Source organism: Chionomys nivalis, chromosome 22, assembly GCF_950005125.1.
Source record: "Chionomys nivalis chromosome 22, mChiNiv1.1, whole genome shotgun sequence".
Taxonomy (NCBI): Eukaryota; Metazoa; Chordata; class Mammalia; order Rodentia; family Cricetidae; genus Chionomys; species Chionomys nivalis.
The window spans coordinates 44,595,892-44,609,529 of record NC_080107.1 but is presented as its reverse complement, the minus strand read 5'-3'; the positions used below and the strand labels follow the sequence as shown (position 1 = coordinate 44,609,529).

General features: G+C 52.3%; 1 protein-coding gene across 1 annotated transcript; it reads left to right on the top strand.

Annotated features, from left to right (window-relative positions):
* The first annotated feature begins 5,443 nt into the window (after positions 1–5,443).
* Positions 5,444–11,005, top strand: Prrt1b (proline rich transmembrane protein 1B). The gene is made up of 4 exons (XM_057755762.1): positions 5,444–5,502; positions 8,067–8,518; positions 9,585–9,728; positions 10,856–11,005. Exons 1-4 carry the CDS (start codon positions 5,493–5,495, stop codon positions 11,003–11,005), a joined length of 756 nt encoding a protein of 251 aa, XP_057611745.1. The 5' UTR covers positions 5,444–5,492.
* Positions 11,006–13,638: the final 2,633 nt, after the last annotated feature.

Here is a 13,638-nt window from a genome sequence, read left to right as displayed (position 1 = left end):
TTTCTTTCTTTCTTTCTTTCTTTCTTTCTTTCTTTCTTTCTTTCTTTTAGATGAGAATGGAGGGGATTAGTTCTAGAACAGCCTGCAGAAATCCCTTCTCTCCCTGCGGCCTATGGGTTTTGGAGATGGAACTCACGTTGCCAGGCTTGAGCAAGCCTCCTTACCTGCAGAGCCATCCTGCTGGCCCTCAAGAAAGGCTTGCTGGTTAAAGGGACACAGTGCACTGGATCAGCAAGGATTTGTCCTTGTTTTTCATGTGTTGTGTTACATATATACATACATATAAATATTTGCCTTTTTTTTTTTGAGAAAGGGTCTCACTATGTAGCTCTTTCTGGCTATTGTCCTGGAACTCACTCTGTAGACCTTGAACTCACAGATATCTGCCTGCCTCTGTCTCCCAAGTGCTGGGATTTAAGGTGTGTGCTGGGATGACTGACAGGTGTGTGTTGGGATGACAGGTGTGCACCAAGATGACTGACAGCTGTGTGCTGGGATGACTGACAGGTGTATGCTGGAATGACTGACAGGTGTATGCTGGAATGACTGACAGGTGTATGCTGGAATGACTGACAGATGTGTGCTGGGATTACAGGTGTGTGCTGGGATTACAGGTGTGTGCTGGGATGACTGACAGGTGTGTGCTGGAATGACAGGCCTATGCCACCACATCCATTATGGGTTGTCGGGATTTTTTACTTTTAGATTCATTTTACATTTATTTATTTATATGTTTTGAGACAGAGTCTGTCTATAGCCCTGCATATCCTGGAACTCACTATGTAGACCAGTGGAGTGCCAGGGATTAAAGGCGTGCGCCACCGTGTCCAGCTTTACTTTTGAATTTAGATGCACTTCATATTTTGCTTTGTTTGTTTGTATTTTTTCTTTTTTTTCTTTTTTTTTTTCTTTTCTTCGAGACAGGGTTTCTCTGTGGTTTTGGAGCCTGTCCTGGAACTAGCTCTTGTAGACCAGGCTGGTCTCGAACTCACAGAAATCCGCCTGCCTCTGCCTCCCGAGTGCTGGGATTAAAGGCGTGCGCCACCACCGCCCGGCTTGTTTGTATTTTTTCAAGACAAGGTTTTTCTGTGTAGCCCTGGCTATCCTCATCCTGTAGACCAGGCTGGCTTACAGAGATCTCAAACTCTATGATTCTCCTGCCTTCGCCTCCTGAGTACTGGGATTAAAGGTGTGCGCCACCACTGCCCGGTTTAGATGTTTTCGTTTTTAAACAACTACATGATAATTTTTTCTTTTTTAATTTTTTTTTGAGACTGGGTTTCTCTGTAGCTTTGGAGCCTGTCCTGGAACGTAGTAGACCAGGCTGGCCTTGAACTCCAGAGATCCACCTGTCTCCGAGTGCTGGGTTAAAGGCGTGCGGCACCGTCACACTCGCAGTACGCCAGTGCATTCCTGTTTTCACCAGTTTAAATTAAAAAAAAAAATTGAAGAGAGGGGAATGGAGGGATGGTGCAGAGGGGAAGAGCTCTGGTCGCTCTTGCAGAGGGTTCAGAGCCTAATGCCCATTAGGTAGCTCACAACTGTCTGTGACTTAATCTTGAGTGATCAGATGCCCTCTTCTGACCTCTGAGGTCAAACACATTCATGTGCACATGAATGAAAAAGAAAATCTTTAAAAACTCCAACTCGTTGCTATCCGAAAGAGCAATGTTTTGCCTGCGTTGCTCTGGAGTCCTGACAGGGTTTAGGTCATCATTTCCAAGACGCTACTCCATTGATTGAGCACGGTGCTGCAATCTCCCCACCCCGCTGCCCCCCTCCTCCTGGATGGCACGCTCAGGTCTGCCGCTCTACATACTGGCTCCACGGGGTCTGGCTCTCTTGATTATTCTGCCTACAGTGTCACTGCCCCTGGACTTCTTGCCGTGGCTTCCTCCCTCTTAGCTTGCTTCCCTGTTTGGGTGATGTTTCCTCGGAAAAGAGGAATGTGTCTGTGTGTTCACATGTGCATGTGTGTCCAGATGTCTGCTGAGACCAGAAGAGGGTGACAGATCCCTTGGAGCTGGCAATACGGGCAGTTTGTGGACCACCTGATGTGGGGTGATGGGAACTGAACTCCAGTCCTATGCCAGTATACTCTCTTAACCTTTGTAGGCAGAGTTTTTCAACTGTGAAAGCTTGGCCAACAGCTTAAGCTTGTTTTAAACCAGCTCTTCTAACTTAAATTAACTCATTTCTATTAATTTACTTTCTGTCTCGTGGCTTTATCACCTCATCTCTGCACTGCCCATTCTGCTTGCTCTGTGTCTCCTGGCGTCTCCACCTTCTTCCCAGTGTCCTCTCTGCCCCAGAAATCCTGCCTAGTTATTGGCTAACCAGTCAGAGTGACACACCTTCACAGTGTACAAAAGAGACTATTCCGCAACAAACCACCAAGTCATTCTTTTAGCTCGTCATTTAACCTTTTTTTTAGTCCCTTTGGTATGTTTTCCCTCAGCTGCAGAATTCCAGATGTGGAATCTAGCTGTTTACTGTTAGAAGTTCATGAGGCAGGCGGATCTCTGTGAGTTCGAGACCAGCCTGGTCTACAAGAGCTAGTTCCAGGACAGGCTCCAAAACCACAGAGAAACCCTGTCTCGAAAAACCAAAAAAAAAAAAAAAAAAAAAAAAAAAAGAAGTTCATTGCTCCAATACTTCATTGTTTGATGCAGCAGTTTGAAGTCTCCCTGTGGCTCTGGGTGCTGCCTGGCCCCACTGCACCCTCCTGCGGGGCTGCTTATTCAGCGACAGTCTGACTGGTGTGAGGACTCCCCAGCAGGTGAGATAGTCCACCACATCTGGAATGGTTCTCACAGCTGCCATTGGTGTTTCTGTTGCAGGGGCTGTCAATCACTGTATTTCCAGTGTCAATCACCTACAATGCTTACTGTGTCCTCTCCTGTGACATGGGATGTTAGGTGTGTACCATCTTGCCAGGTTTTTATATGGTGCTGGGGATGGAAGCCAGGGCTTCACACATGGTAGGCAAATACTATTAACTAAGCCACACCCAGACTTCTGTTACCCAAACTCTAATTCCCAGGAGCTTTTTGTCTGTTTTTTTTTTCTTTCTTTCCAGAAAGGTCTCTTCCTCCTCCTCCTCTTATTTATTTGCTTGTTTTTTGAGACAAGGTCTCTTAAGACAAGCCTTGGCTGTCCTGGAACTCACTTTGTAAACCAGACTATCCTCAAACTCACAGAGATCTGCCTGCCTCTGCCTCCCAAGTGCTGGGATTAAAAGCCTGTGTGATTTCAAAAGCCCACGCTGACTTCCAGTTAGCACCCTCCATACCCCTTTCGGGTCTTGCTTCCTCTGCCTCCTACTGGCAGATCAGGATGTGAGCTCTCAGCTACTGCTGCCATGCTGCCTGCAGCCGCTGTTATGGTCATGGCTTACCCTCCTCGGAAAGTGTAAGCCCCAACTATTAGCCTGACCTAAGTCCCTGGCCAAGAGGGAACAAGTCCTTTTGAGGCAGAGGCAGGCAGATCTCTCAGGAGGCAGAGGCAGGCAGAGCTCTGTGAGTTCGAGGCCAGCCTGGTCTACAAGAGCTAGTTCCAGGATAGGCTCCAAAGGTACAGAGAAACCCTGTCTTGAAAAACCAAGAAAAACAACAACAACAACAAAACAACCACAAACAACAACAACAACAACAAACTTCACAAAACAAAATAAGTTCTCCCCTTCTCCAGCTTGGGGGCTGCACTTTCCTTACCCAATGCGTTGGTGTGCTGGAGGTGTGGTCCAAACTCGAGTTTGAATATTACAAACCCTCTCGTAATTTGCATCAGAAACCGGGGCTCTGTGAGTTCATTTGGGGATGAATACCTTGGGCATTACACCCTTAGTCTGGGCTGCTCTCCCTTCTCTCAGGGACGGCTTGACAGTTCATATCTCAATAAAGCTTCATTCTCAGGCCTCATTGCAGGTCTGGCTGGTCTCACTTTTATAAACTTTAAACCAATAAATTCTTCTAAAGTACAGGAGAGTAACTAAGACGTTGTGTTTGTGTGTACATCTGTGAGTGCAGTGTCTATAGAGGCCAGAAGAGTGTGTCAGATCCCTGGGGCTGAAGTTAGTGGTGGTTGTGAGCTATCCTGTGTGGGTGCTGAGAACCAAACGCCCGTCCTCTGCTAGAGCAGCAAGTGCTCTTAACCTCTGGGCTATCTCGTCACCCCTTCCTTTTATTTCTAATGTCTCCTTTTAGTTTAGGGGCTTCCGGATCGAGTGGATGAGCGGAGCTTGAACCCCATACTCAGCTCCTAGAGTTTATTTCCGTCTGCAGAGGTCAAAGGAGTTTCTTTGTAAACTCTATAAGCCACCCCTCTTTATCCCCCGTTTCTGTCTCACAGACCTTCAAGGCCTGGTCAGTTCCTCCTCAGGTCCTCTTGCTTTCCTTTCTAGCGAGTTCCCGAGTTCCTGGCAGAGCTCAGCAGCTGGTCTGATTCCGGATCGTAGCACCTGGCTTTGATCTGCCTTTGTGATTGCTTCCTCTTGTGTCCGGTATCTTTGAAGTATGTAAATCTTATCTGAGAGTTTCCTAAAGGTTCAAAGCCTATGCAAAACTTGGTTTTGGGAGGACTCGGTAAACGGAGGTGGCCTGTGACTGGGAATTGCTTTGGCGTTTGTCTCTTTGGGGAGCTTCAGATAAGAGGTTTTGGTATGCGGAAATTGACTCGCTAACGGTGTAAACTGTACAACAATAAAAGAAACCTTTTGCAAAGCTACAGTCAGTTAGTTCACCAGAGGCTGACTCCCTGAGGCTGCGAAGGCTAAAATTCTCCCTAGTGACCCTGTTTCTTCTATGGACCCGCATGAACTGAAAACCTGACACAACATTCCTCCTCGTAAGGGGGCGTAGCTGTGAATATACATTAGGCGGCCAAGCGTGCCTGCGTCGCTAGTATGGTATTTTCAGGTGACTGGGTTCGGACCTGTTGTACATTCTTTAGCCTGGTGCATCTCGGGAAGAAAGTTAGGCACCAGTTGTTCCAAACCTCAGCTCTTAGATGAAATCTACACTCCTGGCCTCTCTGGGGCAGGGAGCCGGAAGCTGATGACTTAGTTATTCTATCTTGCCTTTGCCCAGGTCTCCCCTTCTCCCTATGTTTTTTTCTCCGTGCTCTCCCCATCCCTGTGGGAATTGCATGAGCCTCCTGCCCGGCCTATTATTTTGACCACTCCCCTCCCCCGCCCAACATCCAGGTTCGGCAACTCCGCAAAGGGCTCACAAGGCTCCGAAGAGCGGATCCTACCCTCGGGGTCCGCCGCAGCGCTGTCTGACCAAAGCCAGGAGGACGCAGGGTGGGTTGCAAGCGCCAGGGCGCGAGGGAGCGACGTGTTGACACAGTCGTGGACAAACAAGGCAGTCAATTATTAACCTGTCGCGCTGCGGGCACCAGGAAACCCGAGTCTGCACCGTCAACCGAGTGGGGCGGACCCAGACTTGAGACCTGGAGCAGCTCAGCCTGCGAGCACTCACGCGGATCCAGCCATGGAGGCAGGTAAGGGGCGCCGGGTACGGGGACAAAGCGCAGAGACCGAGGGCGCAGGCAGGAGCAAGGTGACATTGGGGGGGATCCAAGAGGCTGAGGCGAAAAGTTCAGTAACTCTCGCTCTTTCTTGCATAACTGAGGGACATCTGGGGAAGGACGGGCCCCTGGTAGAAACCAGGTGTCCTGGCAGCAGCAGGTGGTTCTGCATTTCCCGCCCAGACTCTCCTGGTTGTGTCCAGTGTGTGCTTGCTTTGTTCACCGACCCCAGCCCCGACCAGGCTGAGGCTCCTCAAGCAGGGTGACCCAGCAAGGAGGCATGCAGAGCCGTAGATTGGGAGAGAACTAGCAGGCTGGATCAGAGAATAGAGAGGCAGGTGTGGATGCTCCCTGGTAGGGTCCCATCGCGGCCACACATCCAAGCAGAGGACCCCGGGGGGCCGTAACCGCATCCCCGCGCTCAATCGGGAGTCCCACGGGCATGGGTGTTGCCAGGCCCCATGCAGGGTCGCGATCAGATGCGCCGGGTGCCCCTCGCATCCCCTGCACCTGCTATAGAATTCTGCTAGCAGAATTTCACTGTGCCCCGCTCCCTTCTAGATTACCCCTAGCCTTGGAACAGCCCCAACACCTCCTCTGTCTCGGTTGGACTGTCGCCTCAGGCTCGGGTGTCGAGAACTCGAGAACCCCAGACCACAGAGCCAGGAGCAGCCAGTGGATTTATTTACTCAGAGGCCCCTATCTGCGTGCCATAGGGCCAGGTATTTGCTCTGGCGGGATCCAGGGAAATTGCGGTTTTTGTTATGATAACTGGGCGTTTCTGCGACCGCATACCGGCTCCTTTCGCAGTGACTTTAAGTCGCTGAAGGGCTCGCTGGGCTCTTGGCTCCCTAGTCTGTGTAAGGAGAATCCTTAAGATGTGAGGAAGACTTGAGCCCAGGACCCTAGCACCTGCTCCCTGTTCCCTGTCATAGTTAACACTGCTATCCGGAGTTACCTACACGTTGTTTGTGGTCTGTCCAGGAATAGGCTTGCCCTGGTTCATTGGCGGTCCTAAGGATTTCCCTACAAGAGAGGGGAGGAGCTACAACGTGCCAGTGGTGTGTGTGTCTGTACATGTCCATGTGTGAACTAGTGGGTTCACAGTAGGCAGAGAGGTCAGAGGGGGACTTCCGGTTCTGCCTTATTCCCTTTAGAGGGGATTTTTCGCCCAGCCTGGGGCTCAGAAATTCTCAGCCCTCCTCCTATATCTGTCTCCACAGCACTGAGATTTCTGGTGCACACCTCTTCCCACGGACTCCTGCTTTTTATGTGGGTTCTGCGGATACGAACCCAGGTCCTCACGTGTGTTCAGCAAGTGCTCTTGCCCACTGAGCCATCCCTGAGCCCTGTTCAGGTGACTTTAGAAAACTTTTACAGGAGTCAGAGGCAGGCAGATCTCTGAGTTCAAGAACAGCCTAGTCGGGGCTGGAGAGATGGCTCAGTGGTTTAGAGCATTGCCTGCTCTTCCAAAGGTCATGAGTTCAATTCCCGGCAACCACATGGTGGCTCACAACCATCTGTAATGAGGTCTGCTGCCCTCTTCTGGTCTGCAGACATACACACAGATAGAATATTGTATACATAATAAATAAATAAATATTAAAAAAAAAAGAACACAGCCTAGTCTACAGAGCAGTGAGTTCCAGGGCAGCCAGGGCTGCACAGGGAAAGCCTGTCTCAGAAAACAAACTAAAAACAACAATCAACTCCCCCTAAACATTTCCATCCCTTCCTCTCTCTCTTCAGTATTGAGGATCCCATGAATGCCGTGAAAGACCCCCCGGAGTGGGGAGACTCACTCAAGTCTTGGGATAACACGGCCCCCCAGGAACTCACAAGAGACTGTCCTTGCTGCAATCGCACAAGGTTTATTGACAGGAACCAGCGCTCTGGGGCCAAAACTCATTTCCCAGGCAGGGGTAGAGGAGTTCAACCCCGAGTAGTTGGGAGAGGGGTATTTAGGGGAAGAAACCACTGCCCAAAGGGGGTAGGGAGGGCGTCATTGGAAAATTCCAAAAATACCAGTGATCACTGGAAAATTCTGAAAATACTCCACAAGGGGGTAACTCCCCATTTCTCAAGATTATTCTCAAGATTATAATCTAACTTTATGGTCAGCTAGTTCCTGGAACAGAGTCACTGAACCGGCAAGACCACTGCTAAGAGCTGAGGCGTCAGTATCAGTAAGTCCTGAACCCTTGCATCGTGAACTTCCCTTCCTTCACGTTCAGAACTTCTTGGTCACCCTGAGAGCTGACCCGCTAACATTACTGAGCACACCTCCCCAAGCTCTGGCGACTCAAAGACACGGTGTTTTATGTTCCAACTTGTGCTTTGTCAATGTCCCCTAGGCCAGAGAAAGTGTCAGGTTCTGCCTAGGTTCAAGAGGAGGCATCACCGAAGGAACCTCATGGGGCAGGGTGATGGGAGCATTGGAACCCTGGCTGCCAGGAGGGACGCACTGGGTCCCCTGCGCTCTGGGTGTGACTGGGCTTGGGGATCAGCAGCCTGGCCTCACAGGCCTTTCTCCCCAGGTCCCGACGCCAAGGGGAGAGACAGCCCCGCAGTCCCGGAGGACCCTACCGTCGCCGAGGACACGCGCAACCCCTCGCAGCCGGCGCTCCCGCAGCTCCCCCGCCGCCCGCAGCTGCTGGATGAAGACGCAGGGCCAGACGAGGATGGGGCCGTGGCCACAGAGGGCAGCGAGCCCGCCCGGGGGGACCCAGAACCCGCGTCCACGTCGGGCGATGCGGGGCCCGGGCCCAAGGCCACCGGCGGCACGGTGCCGCCTATAGGCTTCGTGGGTGAGCCGCCGCCCTACGCGCCCCCGGACCCCAAGGCAGTGGCGCTGCTCTACCCGCCCTTCCCGCAGGTGCCGGTGCTGTTCCAGCCCGCACCCGGGTCCGCCGCACTCTACCCACCGCCGCCTGGGCCGCTCTTCCCACCCGCCGCCGCTGCTGCTGGAGCCTCCTTCCCCTTCCCCGCGGTGAGATCACGCCCCAAGGCAGACCTACACACAGGTAGCTAGAGATTTCTCGAGGTGGAGAAAAGCGACAAGCAAGGAGGATTCCTAAGGATGAATAGGAGCTGTCCAAGGACACTGGGCACAGGTTGAGGGGTGACCAAGCCAGGTGTTCTGGGAAGGATGGGTTTGCTGTGGTGGTGAGAAGAGGAAGGAAGGTGACATCAGTGATGGCGGCCCCAAAGTGGATGTGAGGTGATTGCCTAATCGAAAGAAAAAAATAATAAAAAGATCCCCCTCCCCTCCCCAGAGAGAGGGCTCCTCTGTTTAGCCCTGACCTTCCTGGAACTTGTGGTCTGTAGACCAGGCTGGCCCCTGACTCACAGAGATTGGTCTGCCCCTGACTCACAGAGATTGGTCTGCCTCTGCCTCCCACGTGATGAGATTAAAGGCAAACACCACCACCACCTGGTTAAAAGAAAACTTTTTTTTTTTAAATATATATTTATTTATTATGTATACAATGTTTTGTCTGTATGTCTGCAGACCAGAAGAGGGCACCAGACCTCATTATAGATGGTTGTAAGCCACCATGTGGTTACTGGGAATTGAACTCAGGACCTTTGGAAGAGCAGGCAATGCTCTTAACCACTGAGCCATCTCTCCAGCCCCAAGAAAACTTCTTTTAAAGACAAGGTCTCATGCAACTCAGGCTGGCCTGGAACTCACTTTGTAGCTGAGATACCCGATTCTGTTGCCTCCGCCTCCTAAGTGCTAGGATTACGGAGGCACAGGCCTGTAACTCCAGCAGCCACAGAGGTTGGTGGATCCCTGGGTCTTAGCCCAGCCAAGTCTACACAGAGAGGCCTTGTTGACAAAAAGGCAGGCAGGCAGTGGGTTGTCACTGTGTGTGGGGGTGGAGGCCTACACAGCTCCCCGGCAGGACATTGTGGTGGTCGGCCCTGGACTAGGCCGTGTGTGCAGGGCAGAGATGAGATCACTCTAGGGGCCCGGGTGGGCGTGAGGAGGGAAGGGGGTGGGACCAGCCCCACTTTCCCTGGTTTTTCATATAAGTAGTTTTGCCCCACAGTATGGCAGCCCCATGGCCGGCGGGCCTGCCCCCATGCAAGTGGAGCACAGGCCTCTGCCCAAGGACTTCATGATGGAGTCAGTGCTGGTGACCCTGTTCTGTTGCCTTCTCACGGGGCTTATAGCCATTGTCTACTCCCACGAGGTAGGTGACCCGGAGGGACACAGCTGAAGGACAGAGCCTCTGTCCCTGCGGGGACTTGTAGATGTCCTACACAGCAGTTAGCAGCCGGGTAGGACCCAGGAAGAAGCCCCGTTGTTGGGCCTAGCCTTTCTTGTCTGTTTGCCTCCTGCTGCTTGCCTGTGACCCTCTTTACTAAGGATCTGTTCTGGCAAGTTCTAAAACAAAACAAGGTATAAATGATGGATGAGGGCCGAAGTGTTGCCCAGCCCTGTTGGAGTATTTCGGCAGCCTGGAGTCTGCATACACATCCAGCTGCCATCTGACTGCCCACACCTGTCCTGCTGGCTCACAACTGCTCACCCGTTAATTCATCTCCCTGCCCTCCCTCCCGCCAAGACACATCTATCAGTTCAGCCTCCCGCGCTCCACCCATCCGTCATCTAGCGATTCATCCGCCCCCTTCACTGCCTTTTCACTGACTCACCTCCCAGTTTCTATTCCCCTGCCTCACTTCCGGTTCATTCTTTCATTTGCACGACTGTCCGTCTCTATCCAAGCTCTCTCACTAGTATCTCTCCCCGCCCCTCCTGCCTCTTGCTTTTCCCTCCATTACTGTCCACGTGCCTGGCTCTGGCTTAGGCCCGGGGACTCACTGACGAAGGTGCCATGACATTCTGACTGACGGAAGGCAAGCCTTGGGTTGGGAGCTGTGCTTGCAGCTAACGGCCTGGCCTTGCTGGGAAGAGGGGGAAGTCTCAGTTCAGGTTAGCACCAGCCAGGACTGAGGGGAGCAAGCAGCTCCGAGATGGGGCTGTGGGTTTTGACTTCCCCACCAGCTGTGTGGCCCAGGGAGGTCATTCAAGTCTGCTGAACTTTCATGCCATCATCAGCAAAGTGGGGTGCATGAGCCCCATTTGAGAGCTGCTATGAGGTGGCATGAGAGAAATCTGAGGGCGTTCCTTAGTGCGAGAGGGGCCTCTGCCATCATTCCTGCACCTCAATGACCTGTGGGGCTGGGTACCGAGATTCCCAGACTGGCAGTTCTGGCTTGTGGTATGAGCCTGGTCTTGAAGCTGTGCTGGTGGGATCTGGGGTGGGTAGAAGGGTATCACTGTTGATGCATCCCATCCTGACCTGTCTCATTACAGACTCGAGCAGCCCTGGGCAGGGGTGACCTGGCACAGGCGGAGGAGGCTTCGAGGAAGGCCCGCTCGCTCGTGCTCTTCAGCCTGCTCTTCGGGGTCTTTGTGTCCACCAGCTGGGTCATCTATGTGGTGGTGGCCCTCTACCTCCCCTGAGCCCAGGCTGTGCCCTTTCCGTGGACCCTGATCCCCCGTGTTGCTCACACAGGGCAAAGGGGAGGTGGGCTCAGAAGTCCTATCCATGGGTGGCCCACTGAGGCCTTTGGTAGGATCCACATCTGAGGGACACAGGCCCTTCCTGGGATGCCCGTCTTCACCTTCACTCCTGGAGAACACAGAAGACTACTGTCCCCACTGTCTTCAGAGCCTTCCAGAGGATGTGGCCACCTCCAGCCCAGCTCTGGGATCTGGCTCTAGTCGCATGCGCTCTCCCTGGGAGAGCAAAGAGGAGAACTCACTTCTGCTTCTTTCCCTGGGAGCTCCTGCCTGCTCCTGCACCCTTGCCCATGCGGGGAGAGTTCAGGGCTGCTATGGTCAGTCAGTAAGAAGCGACAGAACTTCCTGTCACTACTTCAGAGAACACCACTTTCTGCCGTCTGAGTGCAGCTGAGTCCCCAGCTCCATTGCTTAGCCTTCTCCGAGCTGTCTGCAGCTCACACTTCAGCTCCACTTCCACAGAACACCTCGTTTCCCGAGATCCACTTTTCTAAAACTCTCTTCTCTTTACTGCCTCTGGCTTCCGCTGGCTACCTGAGTTTTCCGCTTCTGCCTTTCCCTGCCCCAGCTTCCTACTCACTCTTCTACAGTCACTGGACGAGGCCAGCTGAGGGTTGAGATGTTCTGGTTTGTTCAGTTCCCTGCATGCACAAAGCCCCGTGTTCCATTCCTAGCTCTACACAGATGGGCCATGGCAGTGCGTGTCTGTAATCCCAGAACTTGTGCAGAAGGCACACTTCAAGGGCAGCTCTGGCTACACCGAGAGCTGGAGGTAAGCCTGGGCTACGTGAGACTGCCTCAAAAATAAACAAAAGGAGCCGGGCGGTGGTGGCGCACGCCTTTAATCCCAGCACTCGGGAGGCAGAGGCAGGCGGATCTCTGTGAGTTCGAGACCAGCCTGGTCTACAAGAGCTAGTTCCAGGACAGGCTCCAAAACCACAGAGAAACCCTGTCTTGAAAAAAACCAAAAAAAAAAAAAAATAAATAAATAAACAAAAGGTGCTGGGTGATGGTGGCACTGCTTTTAAACCCAGCACGCAGGAGGCAGAGGCAGGTGGATCTCTGGGAGTTCAAGGCCAGTCTGGTTTACCGAGTGAGATCCAGGATAGGACAGGCTCCAAAACTACAGAAAAAGGTAGCGGACCAGCTCCAAATGTTACAGAGAAACCCTGTCTTGAAAAACAAACAAACAAACAAACAAACAAACAAACAAACAAACAAACGGGTCTGTTGGGGATGGCTGTCAACTGGGAGTGCTCTCCAACCAGGCCACCCCAGATGCTGTGAGACACCTGTGCACTGATACACACAGCTGTCCTCACATCATGTGCCCTGAGGCCAAGTCCAGTAGGCTGTGAGGGAGACTCTTGTCACGGTCACAGGGTCCCATCCATCTCTGAGGAGGGCACTAAGCCAGACTTTAAAGTGTTCTCTCTCTCTCTCTCTCTCTCTCTCTAGTGTTCTCTCTCTCTCTCTCTCCCTCCCTCCCTCTCTCCCTCTCTCTCTCTCTCTCCCTCCCTCCCTCCCCTCTCTCCCTCCCTTCCTCCCCCCCCCTCACACACACACACACACACACACACACACACACACACACACACACACACACACACACACACAGAGGCTGGCCCTCTGGGCCCTGCTCTTAGTAGCCCCAACAGCTCCTGAAGTCCCCTCCAGGGGTGGAGACTGGAATAAGGAAGTCAGCAGTGAGCCCTGTGGAGATCCAGAACACAAGGCTGTTCTGGAACCAAGAACTTGACCTTCAAAATGCATGACAGCCACAAAGAGGACGAAAGGATTTTTTGGGGAGCTGGTAGATGCCTCAGAGGTACCTCATAGCACCCAGCAGCCAATGACACCATTCTCAGGCCTTTTAAATAAGTCGCCACGACACAGTTTCTAGAAGGCTGTTCCTTTGGCGGTATCAGTCACCTGGGAATCCTGTTAAACTGCAGGGGGCCTGTAACTGCAGCCTTGAAGCTCTGCATGACTAATGGGAATTTTGCCTCTTCTGCTGCTGCTTCAGAATACCTTGGGTGGTAATAAATAAAACTGTCAAGACTACCTGCATCAGGATTTCAAGCTCCAGTGCCCATTAACACTGTTGAGGGAGAGGCTCCTAAGAAAACAGGAAAGTGGAGCCTGGAATGTGAGAAACAGACGGCTCAGCACTAAGTGTGAATACACAGCTATAGCGGGGGACAGCCCAGCACTAAGTGTGAATACACAGTTATAGCGGGGGACAGCCCAGCACTAAGTGTGAATACACAGCTATAGCGGGGGACAGCCCAGCACTAAGTGTGAATATACAGCTATATTGGGGGATATCTCAGCACTAAGTGTGAATATACAGCTATAGTAGGGCACGGCCTAGCACTAAGTGTGAATACACGGCTATAGTGGGGGACATCCCAGCACTAAGTGTGAGTATTCACCAATTAAAGGGTGATGGCTCATCAGGTAAAGGCATTTGTCACCAAGGCTTTTAATCCCCAGGACCTGTATGGTGGAAGCAGAGAGGCTGCTTCTCAAAGTTGTCCCTTGAGCTCCACATGGCACTGGGACATTTGCAC

What these genes read in the sequence shown, in the direction of transcription:
- Prrt1b (XM_057755762.1), top strand. An exon ending in CCTCCTTCCCCTTCCCCGCG is followed by an intron (nt 8,519 to 9,584) that starts GTGAGATCACGC and finishes TTTGCCCCACAG; the next exon opens with TATGGCAGCCCCATGGCCGG. An exon ending in CCATTGTCTACTCCCACGAG is followed by an intron (nt 9,729 to 10,855) that starts GTAGGTGACCCG and finishes GTCTCATTACAG; the next exon opens with ACTCGAGCAGCCCTGGGCAG.